Here is a 16089-nt window from a genome sequence, read left to right as displayed (position 1 = left end):
TCTAAAATGCAATCAATATAAATAATAGGATATACACAGTATAAAATTCAAGAAAATATTGTCCTTGCAATATCATAACAATAATCTTGATTTATATTGTGGAGAACAAGAACATTTGTGGTGAGAACAAGAACTCCCAGCATTAATTCCAAGCTGACTTACTGTCCCTTTCGCACCTGCTCTTTCATCCAATTAAACAGGAACAGTCTTATGTAGCAGCGCTAACCTCTCTCACAGGCAACATTTCAGACAGCGATGGCTACTTACATTAAGATCATTAATCTCATGGTGGGAACATGTTTTTCACTTTTGAAGTTGTGTTTAGTTGTTGTTATTCATTTATTTATTAATTTATTGCAATAATGGAGGGGATACATGATCAGTCTGTTTCCCCTAAAACCTCATAGGCCAGTGGTTCTCAAACCATTTACACCTAGTACCAGGTTGTGAAATATGTGACCTTACAAGTACATCCAGGCCTAAATTAGGATCAAATCAGGACTAAACCGGAGTTTGAAAGGAGCTAAACAAGTCTAAATCAGAAAGAACAAACACACACATAATTAAATCCATTACAAAAGCATTGCCTACAATGAATGGTCACTAAAGCACCACCTGAAGAAGCCAAGTACCGCCAGTGGTGCACGTACCATAGCTTGCGAGCCACTGTCTTTGGCCAAAAAGCCTTTCATTATTTATATGGTACTCTGTCCAATATGTGCTGCAGCCTGTTACACCTGGCTTTTGATTTGTTACAAAGGCCTCATCAATGGCGCTGTGCTTAATCCTCTGGTTCTATGTTGAGCACTTCACAAAAGCCTGTAGGTGTTACATAACTGTGAGCTCACCTGAACCATGTTAATAGGTTTGGCTTTTGCTGGACCCTACTCATCAGTTCTTTCAAGCAGTCAATTAAGCATTCATACTATGTAATTATAATTTGAGAGAGTAACTTGTACAATTGACGTAAGCATAATTTGTGTTGAAATACATTGTTACATGTAAAATACTTATGTAATTCTATAAATCCTACACAACTAATTTATTATTCCAGACAGGCAGCAATAAGGGACCGAAATTGTCTTTTTTAATTGATGGTGGAATAAAGAGTTTACTTGCTAAATCGAATGCCTATATTATTGTGGTGGCTTGGTTGGCCAGGCTGTCTAATTCTTGAGATCAATTTAATAAGGCTATTAATAGACTGTTGTGTTAGACTGTTAAGACACATGTGTTAGTCACAAGCTTAATTAAAACTGTAGAAACAATTATATTTGAACATGTCACTTTTCTAAAGACTGCATCTATAGTAATCACTGGCCGTGTCCTTAGCTAAACAGGCTATTACTATAACTAAAGAAAATGTTAAGGATTCTTATGTGTTTGTATTTAGTTTGGACATTATGCTAGGAGGCTGATGATATAATGGTTGATTCACTTGCAAGGATCCCGCCACAACATTGCACAAGTGCAATAAAGATTTTATTCACATGGTTGTAGTGTGGAGTGAAACTGGGCGAGACTGTGGGTGGGGGCTCTGTCTCGGATGAAACCAGATCTTCGGGACCCCCCTTCTAATCAGTAGAATCATTGCTGAAATGGAACAGACATGAAGGGAGAGAGGGTGATGTCGACAATTTCAAACAAACTGAGATGACAAGGCTTGGCTTGGTATATAATGGCTCGTGAGTGATTAGAGCCGTGGTTAGGTGAAAGCAAGAGTGGTTGGTGTGCAAAGTGTGATAGGTTGAGGTGTGGTCCTGCTCCCGAACCTAGTCAATAAATATTGACTCCATTTAAGAACTAAACTGCAGCTTCTAGAACTGGCTCACTATTGTAAAAAAAAAATTCTGTAACTTGCTATTACAAAGTAATGAGTATACTCAACACTGATATTAAAACATTAGTTAAACTAATGATGACCACCAATTCATTTTCTCGTAGGAGAGGTGTGGTTTATGATCGTCCATAGTCGTTTATTGGGCGATACGAAAAAAAAAAAAAAGTCTATCATGCGTCTGCACGTAGCCACAGCCAATCGTATCATCGTATGAGATGACGTATGACGTACCCGCTGTAAACTTTTGAGCTAAATTATTTAGAACAAGGTCTAAAGCTTGATCGAAAAATACCATCGTGTCTGCTGCTGTCATGTTGGATCCGTAAATAAACTTTTTTTTTTTAATCCGTAAATAAACTACAAGCTTCCGTATATCGAATAGCGCGTCATCGTCTTGCGTCTCTCCTCGCTCTGTAATTGGTTCCCAAATCCACCGGAAAATGTGGGCCATGGTCCCCAGGCTGTTGTGCAGTTCGAAATAATTCGAGCGCACACAGCAGCATGGCGTTAGCCAGGTTAGAAATTTAGCATAAATACAGCACAAAATGGAGCCCCAAACTAAAAACATTTTATTTTCTTTGATCAAGTTCATTTTCATTTATTTATTTTTTAAATTGTAGACAGTGGCATTTGCCAATCATTGAAAAAGACAGTACTAGATGCAGAGCTGTTCTGTATGAATGCTGAGTGACAAAGTTAACTTTTCCCCAGCATAAAATAAGTGCCTTAGATATTGTCGTCTTCATGATTTCACTCTCTTGCCATAATTGTCCACCACTTCAGGTGTGACACTCTCATCCTCCCCCACATCCTCCAACACAGACAGCCCGACCAGTTGGAAAATGTCCTCTGCAGCAACACCCATTGGCTCAGCCACCTTCACAGTCAACATGTCCAGAGTTAGAGCAGTTCCTTTGGGGATGTTAACTTTGGCAACCACTGATTTTCCAAGCTGTATCGAGAAAAAAAAAGTCAATAGGGAGACACCAAAACATCCACTTTAATTCACTGTGAAGATATGAAAGACCTTATCGTGGCATGGCTTCTCACAAGGTAACATCTTCTTGATACCACTTCCCATTGCTCTCTCGACCAGACGAATCGATCGAACAAGCTCCGCGAGCTCAGAGGGCACTAATGAAGCTTCATGGTCGCTGCCTTTCCAGGTCTTGTCCAAAGTAACGTGCCGCTCCACAATCTTTGCCCCTAAAGCTACAGCTGCCACTGTTATGGAGATGCCAGACTCATGGCCAGAGTAACCAATGGGTATATCTGGAAACTCCTTCTGGTACTCCTTGAGTTAAAACAATAACAAAAATAAACATAAAATAAAGTTGCTTGAATGAGACAATAAAGATAGAATATAAATCATTACTGTAATGACTCGAAGATTGACATCCTCTGCGTCAAGAGGATAGGCACTGGTGCACTGCAGAATGGCAAAGTTCTGGTTGTATTTCTTTACTGTCTGATAAACTCGCCGCATTGTCTCCATGCTCTGCATCCCACTGGACACCACCATGGGACGTCCTGTCATTAACAGTCACAAAACATTTCACTGTCACCAAGTTTCTAGTCCTGGTACACAATAAACATATTTGCTACTAAAGCTAAAGATGAGTCTGATAGAGTCAAAACTTGAAAAATTATAATTTTATATAATATAGTGTTGCAAATATAATAATAAAATAAAATAACACATACACATACACATACACATACACATACACATACACATACACATACACATACACATACACATACATATATATTCCAGTTACCATCACAGTAGCAGACGTCCAAGAAAGAGCTTCAGGTATGAAAAACTGGACAGCACCAGGCCCTGACATGATACACGCCTACTGGCTTAAGAAACTCACAGCACTCCATGAGCACTTGGCAGCACAAATGAACCAGCTGCTGAGGGATGGGAATCACCCTGAATGGTTAACCGAAGGATCAATCCTGATCCTGAAGGATCCTTCAAAGGGTACAGTCCCATCCAACTATCAGCCTTGTCTTACATCAGGGACAAGGCTCCAACAGATGACGTGCTCAGTGAATGTCTCAGACAATGGGGAACAGAAGATGAGGTGCTGGAGGTCCCGTCATGGGAGGACAAACCCCTACACGGCATGTACCACCGAAACATAACTGAAGTGGCGGATATCAAGAAATCCTACCATTGGCTAGACAGAGCCGGACTAAAGGACAGCACAGAGGCACTCATCATGGCTGCACAGGAGCAGGCCTTGAGCACCAGAGCAATAGAGGCCCAGATCTATCACACCAGACAAGACCCCAGGTGTAGACTGTGCAAAGAGGCCAATGAGACAATCCAGCACATAACTGCAGGGTGTAAGATGCTGGCAGGGAAAGCTTACATGGAGCGCCATAACCAAGTGGCTGGTATAGTGTACAGGAACATCTGTGCAGAGTATGGGCTGGAAACCCCAAGGTCAAAGTGGGAAACACCTCCAAAGGTGGTAGAGAATGACCGAGCCAAGATCCTGTGGGACTTCCAGATACAGACGGACAGAATGGTAATGGCGAACCAACCGGACATTGTGGTGGTGGACAAACAGCAGAGGAAAGCCGTTGTGGTCAACATAGCAATACCAAGCGACTTCAACATCAGGAAAAAAGGAACACGAGAAACTAGAGAAATACCATGGGCTCAGAGAAGAGCTGGAGAAAACCTGGAGGGTGAAGGCATCAGTGGTGCCCGTGGTCGTTGGGGCACTCGGGGCAGTGACCCCCAAACTGGAGGAGTGGCTCCAGCAGATCCCAGGAAATACATCAGACATCTCGGTCCAGAAAAGTTCTGCAGTTCTAGGAACTGCAAAGATACTGCGCAGAACCCTCAAGCTCCCAGGCCTCTGGTAGAGGACCCGAGCAGGAGGAAAAAGAGACCGACCGCGGAGGGTGAGGAAGAGTTAATTTTTCATTCATTCATTCATTCATCCATTCATACATATACAAAAACATATATACATATATATATATATATATACATATATATATATACAGTACATATATATAAACATATACATATATATACACATATACACATGCTGTATATACATATATATATACAGATATAAATAAGTAGCAAATGCCAGGTTATCTTACCCTTTTTGGCAGTCTTCTCAAGATAGGGAAAGTTATTGGTGTCTCCAGACCCTACTTTGAAGAAAGGCACATTGAGTTCATGGAGAAACTCCACAGCCATCTATAAAACAAGTCATATTTGTCATATATATATTGTTAACAACTGTCACACTTTTGTAGAAAACAATATTATTAACATCAGTAACTTTACTCACCTCATCCATTCCTGATGCTGTGAAGTGGATCCCGACCTCTTTTGCATATTTCTGCAACTCCTTGTATTGGTCATGACTGAACTCTAGATGGCGCTTGTGATCTCCATAAGTTTTTCCCCATGAATGTTTGGATGTGTAACTGCGCTCCAAAGCTTTCTTGCTGAACTTATGCTCCAGTTCACTCTTCTGAAATTTGGCACAGTCAGCCCCGCAATCCTGAGGATAAAATGAACCGGCAATAATTCATGAGAAACTGTAAATATAAATTCATTCACAAAACGCAGCCTCTGTTTTGTCCTTAGCTTCTGTTTTTTGCGTCCCTTTTGGAAACACTTTGTGTAGGTCATAATCTCCAACAATGCTAATTTTATAATGAATATTTGGTTACCTTTGCCATTTTGATCATCTTCTTGGCTATTTCAATATCTCCCTGATGATTTTGTCCAATCTCTGCAATAATGTAGCACGGATGGGAACCGCCGATCATTCTACCCGGACATAACTCAAATTGTAAAGGCATTTTGCTGCACGAGTACAAGACAGTGACAACAAATTGAGTAAAGTTACACGTAGGCACTATGGTCACTGTGGGCACTAGCGAGTTGGTTATGAATGAAAATGTGAAAATGCCAAAAGCCAACCCCGGAACAAGGATATAAGACTACTTCCGGTAAATATGGTATTTCCGGGGTAGTTTTAAAAATAAAATGTCATCGTCATAAAGTAATAAAGTGTAAGCCTACGTTATAAACATAAGTAATGCATTTTTTCTGTTCTTCTTTTTTCTTTTTTCAAATCATTCTTCTTCTTCTTCTTCTTCTTCTTCTTCTTCTTCTTCTTCTTCTTCTTCTTCTTCTTCTTCTTCTTCTTCTTCTTCTTCTACTTCTTCTTCTTCTTCTTCTTCTTCTTCTTCTTCTTCTTATTATTATTATTATTATTATTATTATTATTATTATTATTATTATTATTATAAATTATTATCATTATTATTATTACTATTACTATTATTATTATTATTTAATTCATTCTTTATTTGCCACAATGCATAGGCTACTTCTTGCCCACGACCAGATGATTTTTCTCTGGGGGGGATTCCTTTAGGTTCACTGCAGACAAGGCTCAATCAGTGCAGTCCCCTAGTGACTTCACAACTGAAATTAACAAGGCTCATATTTTTATTGCATTCACATGAGTGCCTAATAGGTGGAGATGCTGTGTATAAGTTGAGACCATTTGCCATTCAACTCTGTCCTTATTTATTTTCATGAATGCTTTTGAATGACACTAGCAGGTGCTTGACCGGGGATCCTATAGCAGTGTCTTAACAGCTGGATCACCAGGAACAGCTCAGGGCCCTAGAGAATCCCCATCCTTAGACCCTACCCGGCAAGGAAAAACTCAGAAACCTAGTGGGAGAAAAGAGAAACACAAAATAGGATAAGTTGTCCACCATGAAGAAAATGGCTCTCTTTTCCTATATATTATTTTTGGTCTCTTCTACATTCTATATCTATATCTAAATACCATCCCTACGGTGAAGCATGGTGGTGACAACATCATGCTGTGGGGACACTAGTCAGGATAGAGACAGTGATGGGCAAGTTACTTTAAAATTGTAATATATTCTATTGTTACAGCTTTAAAAATGAACCTTGGACTGGGCGATGGTTCACATTTCAACAGAGGAAGCACACAGCCAAGATAAAGAAGGCGTGACTGCAGGACAAGTTTGTGACTGCCCTTGAGTGGCCCAGCCAGAGCCCAGACTTGAACCCGATTGAATATCTCTGGAAAGACTTGAAAATAGCTGTGCAGTGACGCTCCCAATATAACCTGACAGAGCATGAGAGGATCTGCAAAGAAGAAAAGAAGAAAAAAAAAATACTCCAAATGCAGGTGTGCCATTTTGTAGCATCATGTGCCTCAACACTGTATAAAGGGTGTGAATATTAGTGTACATGCAATATTTCAGTTTTTTGTTTTTAATATAAATAATGTAGAGGGTAGCTCATATATGTGTTTCATAAATGAACATCAGGACAGAAATACTCACATCGCTGTTTCTTTGGCTACAACATAAAGTAACGCGTTCTTTCACTTTGTTATTATGGGGTGTTGTGTGGATTGATGAGGGGACACAAATAATTTTATTCATTGTTATGTCACAAGACTGTGACATAACAAAATGTGGAAAAAGTGTGTGAATGCTTCCAGATGCGCTGTAGCAGTCTGCTTTTTCAAAGCCACATTGTAGAGCATTTCAGAGTGTGTTACAAGGAGAACTAAACCTGCATGAAACAGAAAAATATTGAGACATAAAATCAAGGGGGAAAGGCCAGGACTTAATCAATGTTTTTTGTTTTTTCATCCACACACAGAATTTTAACAGGTAGCAGTATTCAGGCAAAATCCTTCTGTAATAGATGTTTTTCAGCCATACTAAGCGAACAAATGACTGTAAATATTTAAATGAGAGGGATAGGTTGAAAATGAAGTATGGTTAAGGTGTACTTAATTGTCTCCGTAGAGAATTTCGTCCTCTGCATTTGACCCATCCTTCAATGCCACTGGGGCAACCTGTTGGAACAGTGTGTGACTGCAGTGCAGCACCCGGGGACCCGTGTGGGGCCCATTTGGGGCCAGGCTTACCGTCTGTATCACCTGGCTGGAGGATTCACCTATTGTACCTGTTTTTAGTGGTAGGGCAAACTGGAGAACCGGCAGGAAGCCTACACAGACACGGGGAGAACATGCAAACTCCTCACAGAAAGGCCCTGTCTGGCTGGCGGTCGAACCCGGGACCTTCTAACTGTGAAGTGCAAACGCCAACGGCTGTGCCACCGTGAAGTCTGGCCCAGAGCACGAACTTGACAAAGCAGTAGTTGGACAAATTTGTTTTACAATTGATAATATATTTGTTTGGCCTGTTGACAAGAAGATAACAGGATTCGATGTTTCTCTGTCTCTGATCTTGTTTTCATCTGTTCTGTCAAAGCCTTTGGGAAGGTTGGGTTCTGTAGATAAAGTACCACATACATTGGTAGGCTATATCATGACCGACAACGTGAGGAGGCATGCACACAAGTAGACCACATAAATCCTTTATGGCAGGCACTGCCTTCCTGCTCTGTCACAGAGTCAACAAACAGTTCCTGGTTCTTTTCACACCATGCAAGAACCAATAAAACTGGATTAAGTGCAATATCTGTGTGTATTTTAGATTATGGAACAATTACCAGTACCCTGGGTTCTGCCTCGTCCAGCTCATAACCAAAAATTAAAAAGTCTAATTTGTTTTCATGCCTGCCAGATAGGCTAAATGAAACAAGGACAAAAGGTTGTCTTCTGATAACCCAAGAAAGCCTTTAAAAAACAAAAACCCTTTGTGGTTGAAAAATGAGAAGAAAAACACAAACATGTCAGCATTATGTTTTAATCTGTTTTTTTTAATGATATTGAAATCAAAGGACATTGAAAGCACATGGTCAAGCAACAGCTGTCAAATATCTAATTCTCTAACATAACAATCAAATCTGACATTTGATATACTGTATTTATATATATATATATATAGACTTTTTGGATATGTACATAGGTGTACATAGGTGTACATAGGTGTACATAGAGTACGTACGCACACACACACACACACGCACACTGCTGAGGTTTGAACACATTTAAAACAATATTGTAATGAACTGGACTTGGATCAAGGAACAATGTCATATAAATGCATAGATTGGAAAATAGAACATTATAAGCCATGAACAGGCTTTACACACTGTTCAAAATACACACTGAACTTGGAGACATACAGTTTGGTCCATAAAATAAAAAGAAACGTTGTACAGGGTGAGAATGGACCGGGGGCATCACACAATACTGAACACCAAGACCTGTTGGTGTTGACCAGCAACTATAGGAATGCTATTGTATGGATATAGAATTGTAAACTTATGTGTAGCTGAATCAACACTTCCCTTTTTAAGTATCACTAGTGACCAGAACCCATCATTAAAACGGGACCACAGACAATAGTTGGGACAGGCTAGATGCGAGAGCTAGAAATTCCCAAATATTTCAAATTTGTTCTGCTTTTAAGAAATACTATAATATTAACAGATTACCAAATTAACCTATATTCGATTACTTAGAGCTGGTGCTTGGTTGGAGGATAGGTACATACGGCCCTGCCACTGTTACACTAATTAGATATGAACATAGGAGTCTAATGTCCTTGTGTTTTCACTGCAGACAGGTAGGCGAGTGGACCAGTGCACAATGTTAGTGATGACATGGGGAGTCCGGAGTAGTTTAGGACGCCTAACGAACCAGGGGAGACTGCTTGAGGGAGATGAGCACTGAGCGCATGCGGGACACATCTTTGGCTTGTTTGCTGGACTTGGGGTTGAAGTCACAGAGGCGAGCCACGCGCTCCCACTCAGTCCCGGGGTTGTTTTCATCCAGGTCTGAAACCATGGCCTCTTCGGCAGCCCTACAGCAGAGGGGAGCAGAGTGAGACAAGAAATGGAGAAAATATTTAGCAGGAACTTGAGGTAAGAGACAACCATGTAAACAGACCGTCCTGAAAAGGCCTCTGCTGATGACCAACAGTTACGAAGATTTTAACTGCATTCATTCAGAATAAGAATTTGGCTTCAACCTTTTAATGATGGTTCAGCTGAGTCTATTTCAGGAACCTCACATCACAAGACAGAAATGACTGACGACAACAAAAACAACACTTAACTAAAACTACTTTGATAGCTGTAATTACAGTGAGATTCAATGCTTTACAACTTAAAGGGAAATGTCAAACAGCCCGAAGCAGATTTGGTTGGTTAAAAAGGCACTCACGCATACTTAAACTTGTCCCCAGCAAATTTAGCAAGCTATAAATCAAAGTAAAAGTCAAGTGTATTGGTTTTATTATTAGTATACCAGACCATGAAATTATTGGGACAAGTTTTCTTTTTTTAACCAAGCCCAAAAAAGATGGAGCTGGCTGTTGGCCATGCAATCAGCTGCGGCTGAAAGTCTGCCATTTGGAAAAAAGCAATTTGTTTTGAGAGTTTGACATGTTTGGTTTTCAAAATAATACAATATCCTCAATACACGACCACTACTATGTTCCTTGCCATTAATAGTTTGGGTACATGCCCAAAGTGTATTTACTTACTACAATAGTTCACAAAACAGCAAATACAAGAGGAGGGATAGAAGGGATCACAGCACGACGAATCGGAGAAAATACCAATAATTCTGAAGCTAAAAGTCACTGATCGTGGTATTAAAAGCTTTTATGAATAACATTGATCATGTGGATGGATTATATTTTTACTTAACTGGTCTAGGCGGTAGCAAGGATGGTTAATGTGTGTGCTTTGAAAGGTGCATAGGAAAAGAAAACAGGGAGAAACAGTTTTACAAGTCAGAATTTAGAAGAGAGAGAAAAAGGGTTGAAAATCAAAATAAACTGAATCAAGATGTTAAGAGCAAGCATGCAGCAATCTAAGAGTTTTGTGCAGACTTTGTACGAACGCAGCTTTTAGTTTCTACTACGATTCAAATACAGGACACTGACACATTGTTTTTAAAAATAAAAAACAAACAACTCATTTCAAGCTATAATTTGCCACTGTGCTTTTAGCTTTGCACCAACTTCTACTGATAATGTAGAAATATAGAGATTTGGCCACGCACACATAGTATCACGAATGTACAATCCTGAATGTACAAGGAATACAGCTAAAAGGAGCCATTAGGAGTAGGCAGTTAAATGAGAAAATAGATGAATGGTGATAGAATAACCCACATAATGTAAATAACAAAGGGGTATACTGTAGCATTCAAGGCCTACAAGTAAAATTGCTATAGCATTATAGGGGTGTATTATTATAATGAAAAATGTAAGAATTATGCACACAGTGAAGCAGGCTGCATTGTTCTGAAAGGCTGCACAGGTATGGGTAGCTCAGTACATACGCATGAATTTTCCACAGCATCAGCAAGTCAGAAGGGTGGAAGCAGAAGACACTGCATGTTTGAAGCATCTTGTGTCATAACCAATTATGGATATATAGCATAATATTTATTTAACTTTGAAATGCATACAGTTGCTTCAAACAGCAGTCCAAAAGCTTAATCTAAAGTAATAGTAGTTTAACTCTGGGGAAGCATTAGTTATAGAAACAAATACATTAAAAGATTATGAATAATTGATGAGGTGGTGACAGTATTGAATGCATGCACAGTTAACAAAGATGAAGTTCCCATGCTGCCATTTATTAAAACTGAAATTATCGCAAGCATAAACATTGATTGGGAGATTGGTCCCTAGACTAACTTCTGGGTGGTTCGGGTAGTAAAGAAATCACTAAGGCTGAAGACTGGAATGAAATAACTAGGAGGGTTTGATGCCAGGTGGGGGTATCAGTGAAGCCAAACCAAAATGGAGGAAGATGCTGTTAGTTGAAGCCACATACACATAACCAATGAGATCAGAGAAGGGCTGCTTGTAGAAATCTTCATCCAGAACCCTGGGCAACGTCCGCCAAAGACAGCATTGAGAGAGCGGAAAGAGGAGAGTTGTAAAAAGTGAGAGCGAAAAGAGCAGAGTGGTAAAAAGGGAAGAGTTTCAAAAACACCCTTGATTTTACAACACATTAAGACAGTTGAACATATAACGGAGACAATCAATGGCGTGAAAGTTTTTAAAATATTAGTTGGTATTAGTGAATGAAAGAAAAAATTATGATATTGTTTAGCAGATGTTTTCAGAAAATGATTTCTAAAAGAGGTTTGTTTCAATTCCTCTTTATTTTGTTGGTTCTGTCACCAGTGATTCAAGTCACTATTCAAGTCCAAATCAAGTTCCAAATGTGTTTACAAATTATTACATAACAAAACTTTTAAGTGGTCAAATATACAATGTTAAGATAAAAAAAAAAACATAAATGTCCCAAGGAAGCGTCATGTAATGCTCATAAGTCCCAAATCACAAGCACTAGTCGAGTGTCTGGTCTTTAGGGCATGAGTCGAGTCCAAGCGTCTAACTACAGTGAGTGCCCATCGCCCTGTCACAGTACCTGTTGTTGGTTTTAGTTTTTTCCAGCTGCTCATTCTGCCTGGCATGCCACTCCTCCAGTTCTGCCTTGGCTTTCTCTTTCCATTCGGACTCCTGCTTACGAGAATTTTCATCTGCAAGGGCAAAAACCCCAAAACATGAGTGTGATCATTGTTTAATATTGAACTGAAATTGCAACAACTGTCGGTTACCTAGAACCTCCAATCTCTCGCTCTGCTCCTCTCTCCACTTCCGTAGACTTTCTGGCTCAGCCTGAAGGCGATCTGCACTGGAAATAGCTGCGTAGGCATCCGAAGGACCATTGCTTTCCTGTAAGATTATAATGCTTTTATTGCAATGTCTCAACAATGTCACATTACTGAGCGCCATTTTATTTCTATCAGCAGAGATTGTCAGGAAAATCACTGATGTTGCAAAATACAAGGATATGTTGCAAGCACAGGATGAAGTTGCTGCAGCATTTTCTGAAGATCTCCACATCAGGAGCTGTTACACATCATTACCACAACGACATTGTGCTTAAAATCAGAAAGAGTCAAGAAAGAATTATTGGATGATGTGAGAGCATAGGGTGAAACATTCATACTTGAAATTAAGTGAATTACACGCCACATAGTCCAAGTCAAAATATCTGTTTTCAAGAGCGTAATATTCCTCTGATTTAGTAGATTCTCTTAAAATGAATTTAAAAGTAAATGCAGACGTTACCCCATGAAGATCTCCGTTGATTGCGCCATCTAGAGGGAATGAAAAAAAATCACAAGTTAGAAAGAGTAAACATGATTTTGGACTCTACTTTTGCAAAGAATAGAAAACATGCTCCTCATAACCAGCTCGACATAGAAAATGCTGTTTTCGCAGTGGGAAATCAAAGAATGGATTGGATGAGGACTCAACACATTAAACCCTCTATTAGACCCAAGCACATTTTCTTTGGAGTTTTATTTTTTGCATAACTCCTACATTTTTTATGCCAATTGAGTGCAATTTTCCAAGGGGGTGTATTTTTTGGTGATCTAAAATAATTGTATGTAATTTAGTGTTTTATTTAATTATAAACACAATGCTTACAATTATAAACATAAAAAAAAGAAAACACAGAGCATCCATGTGCTTTTTCGCAAAGTTCACACGTGCAGTAATGTTTTTCAGAGACAGCAATGGCTTCCCCCGTGGCGTTCTCCCACTGAATCCCATTCTTGTTGAATGTTTTACGTATTGTAGGGGTGTCAGCAGATGTTGGCATGTGCCAGTGACTTCTGTCAGTCTCTAGCCGACACTCTAGGGTTCTTTTTTACCTCCTTGAATATTCGGAATATTCTGCGCTGTGCTCTTGGAGTCATCTTTACAGGACGGCCACTCCTTGGAAGTGAAGCAACAGTGCCAAACTGTCTCCATGTATAGACATTTTTTCTAACTGACTTCTAGAGGTGGTTTTGTAACCTTTTCCAGCTTTATACAAACCGACAATTCTTGATTGTAGGTCTTCAAAGAGCCCTTTTGAGCAATCAGACAATGCTCCTTAACAAGACACAATTCTTAACTAGCATGTGTTTTTCAATGGCAAGAGCAGCTTTGAGCTACACCTCAGTGATTGGACTTCAGGTTGGCTCACACCCGACTCTAAAGTAGCTCTTGAAGCATCTTCAGGCAGGGGGTGTACTTACTTATTCCTCCTTGTCCTGTGAATGTTTGTATGTTATGGCCAATAAAAATATGATAACATGTAACTGTTTGGGTGGCATTAGTCTAAGCAGACACGGTTTGTCTATTCTTGTGATTTAAATAAAGATCGGAACGTATTTTATGACCAATTTAGACAGAAATGTGACGAATTGCAAAGGGTTCACATACTTTTTCCTCCCCCTATCTGCTGGGGTCATAGTGACCCCAGGATTTAGGGGGTTAAGTCATGTCAGAGGAGACTTGACCCGCTCACAGGAAACACATGCTTGTTTTGTAATTTTTCCAGGTATTTTTCAATGATAAAAATATCTGTAATAAAATAAACGCTTGTATCTTATTCTGTTAATTGGGTGAAATGTAACGCTATGTGGCTTTAAAGAGAACAGGGCGTTAGTTTATCAGTGAAGGTCATTTTGCTCTGTTGGGTTTGCACTGGAGACTTAAGGCTGGGACTGTTAGCTCCGTGTAGCATTACGTCCCAGTGTCAGGTTTTGAATGGGCCGACGACTGGCGTTACTTCCCCTCTTCATTCCATTGATACCCCCATCTCTTTCAGTTCAAAGTCGAAAATGAAAACCAGGCATCATCTAATGTATATGTGGTTATAGCAAACGTTATTATGTGTATGATCTGTCAAAAGCAATGTTCTTCAACACGATTAAGACAGGCTAAAACTAGCAAGTCTAAGGTTAGCAAAAAAAAAAAAAAAAAAAAACATCAACAGTACAGCGAGTTTATATTTTGTAGACGATGATAATTGAGTCAATAAGCCGCGTTAAGGTGAAAGATCTAGTAAACTGACCATTAGGGTCTCCCATGGACGAGGGCACCTCTCCACTATCCAGGATGCTGAAGCCCTCGTCGTTTTCAATGCCCGCTATTTCACTCTCCTGCTGAGCCAGAAAGGCAGCTGCCGGGTCCTCCTCCGAGCCGACACCATTCCCTGCGTTTGGTGCATTTAACATATCAAAGTCCTCCATCGTTCACGGTTGTGTTGGGTTAAGACAAATCGAGCAGGTGTAGCGATTGACCAAAAGCGGTTTAGCGAAGGGGAAGAGAAGAAGAGCACAGAACAGCCGAGCCAGCGCTACTGAAGCGGAAACAGACCCCCCGACCAATAGGAAAACGGAACACGTGACTGACAGCCACGTCCACCAATCAGAAACACACATTCATTCCTTTGGACCAATGGAATCTCCGAATCTGTTCTTTTGCGGGTCCCGTGACTGTGGAAGGAATCACGGGGCACGGGAGGTGCTCGGGATGTATAAAGAAAGATAGACCATACATAAAGACTATTAATTAAATCTATGATAAAGACCAAAGACCTCATAAAAGGATGTTATGGGCTTATGTCGAGTGATTTTCTGTACTGCCAGGTGAAAGTGAAGGCCCATTGTATCCTCTAATTATCTGAATTACCTTTTATACTAGGCCTGCGTCTTAAAACGCCCAAATCAACCATGTAGGCTCGTTGAAACGTTAATAATTAACACTCACCATGGCAGGTGTCAGGTGACCACGCACGCTCACGAGCCCAGGTGAGCGTGGGTAATAAACGTAGAACGTCATTATACAATAATTATAATTTCCACTCATATTACTTTAATTATTATCATTCACACTCGAATACTTCATACATATGCGTCATTCATGTTTGATAATACTGGAGATGGATTTGCACATTCAATTAAAAACAGTTTAATCGAACAAAATATGTAACAGTTTGGTCTGTGATAACGTAGTATCGCAATATATAGGCAAAACGTGCACTATAAAATATATGGCACTTCATATTGATTAGAAAAAAAAAACATGTGTTTCACATCTGTAGCAATAAAATGAGGGAGATTTTTTGTAACATCTGCAAACATTGTATCTTATACTTAAAAGACAATAAATTAATTACACAGTAGGTTAGTTGTAGATAAACACAAAAATAAAGAGTTTTGGTCACATTACAGCAATCGACAAGGACGCTGCTATGAGTCATCAGTGTGTTTCACTGGGTTTACTTATTAACCCATTAAAAACACAAAAATAAATTATTACTTATTTCTCCCCAAATCTAAATGGAATCACAGCTTGATTGTCAACTATAAATGTAAAATATTATTTACATCAAGTGCAGCAATAAAAGATTTTGTCCT

The 16089-nt window shown here is 39.6% G+C and overlaps 2 protein-coding genes across 4 annotated transcripts; both read right to left on the bottom strand.

The window, feature by feature from the left end:
* Positions 1-2417: 2417 nt before the first annotated feature.
* nansa (N-acetylneuraminic acid synthase a) lies at positions 2418-5799 on the bottom strand. The gene is made up of 6 exons (XM_079554290.1): positions 5555-5799; positions 5167-5382; positions 4973-5072; positions 3216-3370; positions 2868-3134; positions 2418-2792 (listed from the first exon to the last, which is right to left on the bottom strand). The coding sequence occupies exons 1-6, from the start codon at positions 5684-5686 to the stop codon at positions 2583-2585; spliced, it is 1080 nt and encodes a 359-aa protein (XP_079410416.1). The 5' UTR covers positions 5687-5799; the 3' UTR covers positions 2418-2582.
* A 2826-nt stretch (positions 5800-8625) lies between these two features.
* On the bottom strand, positions 8626-15043 carry clta (clathrin, light chain A). 3 transcript variants are annotated; one of them, XM_079552741.1, is made up of 7 exons: positions 14742-15043; positions 12962-12990; positions 12445-12562; positions 12255-12366; positions 11652-11705; positions 10513-10548; positions 8627-9661 (listed from the first exon to the last, which is right to left on the bottom strand). In XM_079552741.1, exons 1-7 carry the CDS (start codon positions 14917-14919, stop codon positions 9490-9492), a joined length of 699 nt encoding a protein of 232 aa, XP_079408867.1. In that variant the 5' UTR covers positions 14920-15043; the 3' UTR covers positions 8627-9489. The 3 variants fall into 3 exon arrangements, with proteins under 3 accessions (XP_079408868.1, XP_079408867.1, XP_079408869.1); XM_079552742.1 differs by lacking the exon at positions 10513-10548 and having other exon boundaries at positions 8626-9661; XM_079552743.1 differs by lacking the exons at positions 10513-10548; positions 11652-11705.
* Between the last annotated feature and the right edge of the window lie 1046 nt (positions 15044-16089).

The sequence above is a fragment of the Gobius niger genome (genome assembly GCF_951799975.1).
Source record: "Gobius niger genome assembly, chromosome: 3".
Lineage (NCBI taxonomy): Eukaryota > Metazoa > Chordata > Actinopteri > Gobiiformes > Gobiidae > Gobius > Gobius niger.
This window is presented reverse-complemented; position numbering and strand designations above follow the sequence as displayed.

Coding starts and splice junctions, on each gene's coding strand:
- clta (XM_079552741.1), bottom strand. CDS start 14,919: ATGGAGGACTTTGATATGTTAAATGCACCAAACGCAGGGAATGGTGTC. Junction 12,991..14,741: donor GTCCATGGGAGACCCTAATG/GTCAGTTTACTA, acceptor CATTCCCTCTAG/ATGGCGCAATCAACGGAGAT. Junction 11,706..12,254: donor AAAACTAAAACCAACAACAG/GTACTGTGACAG, acceptor GACGTTGCCCAG/GGTTCTGGATGAAGATTTCT.
- nansa (XM_079554290.1), bottom strand. CDS start 5,686: ATGCCTTTACAATTTGAGTTATGTCCGGGTAGAATGATCGGCGGTTCC. Junction 5,383..5,554: donor AGATGATCAAAATGGCAAAG/GTAACCAAATAT, acceptor TTTTATCCTCAG/GATTGCGGGGCTGACTGTGC. Junction 3,371..4,972: donor TGAGAAGACTGCCAAAAAGG/GTAAGATAACCT, acceptor TGTTAATGACAG/GACGTCCCATGGTGGTGTCC.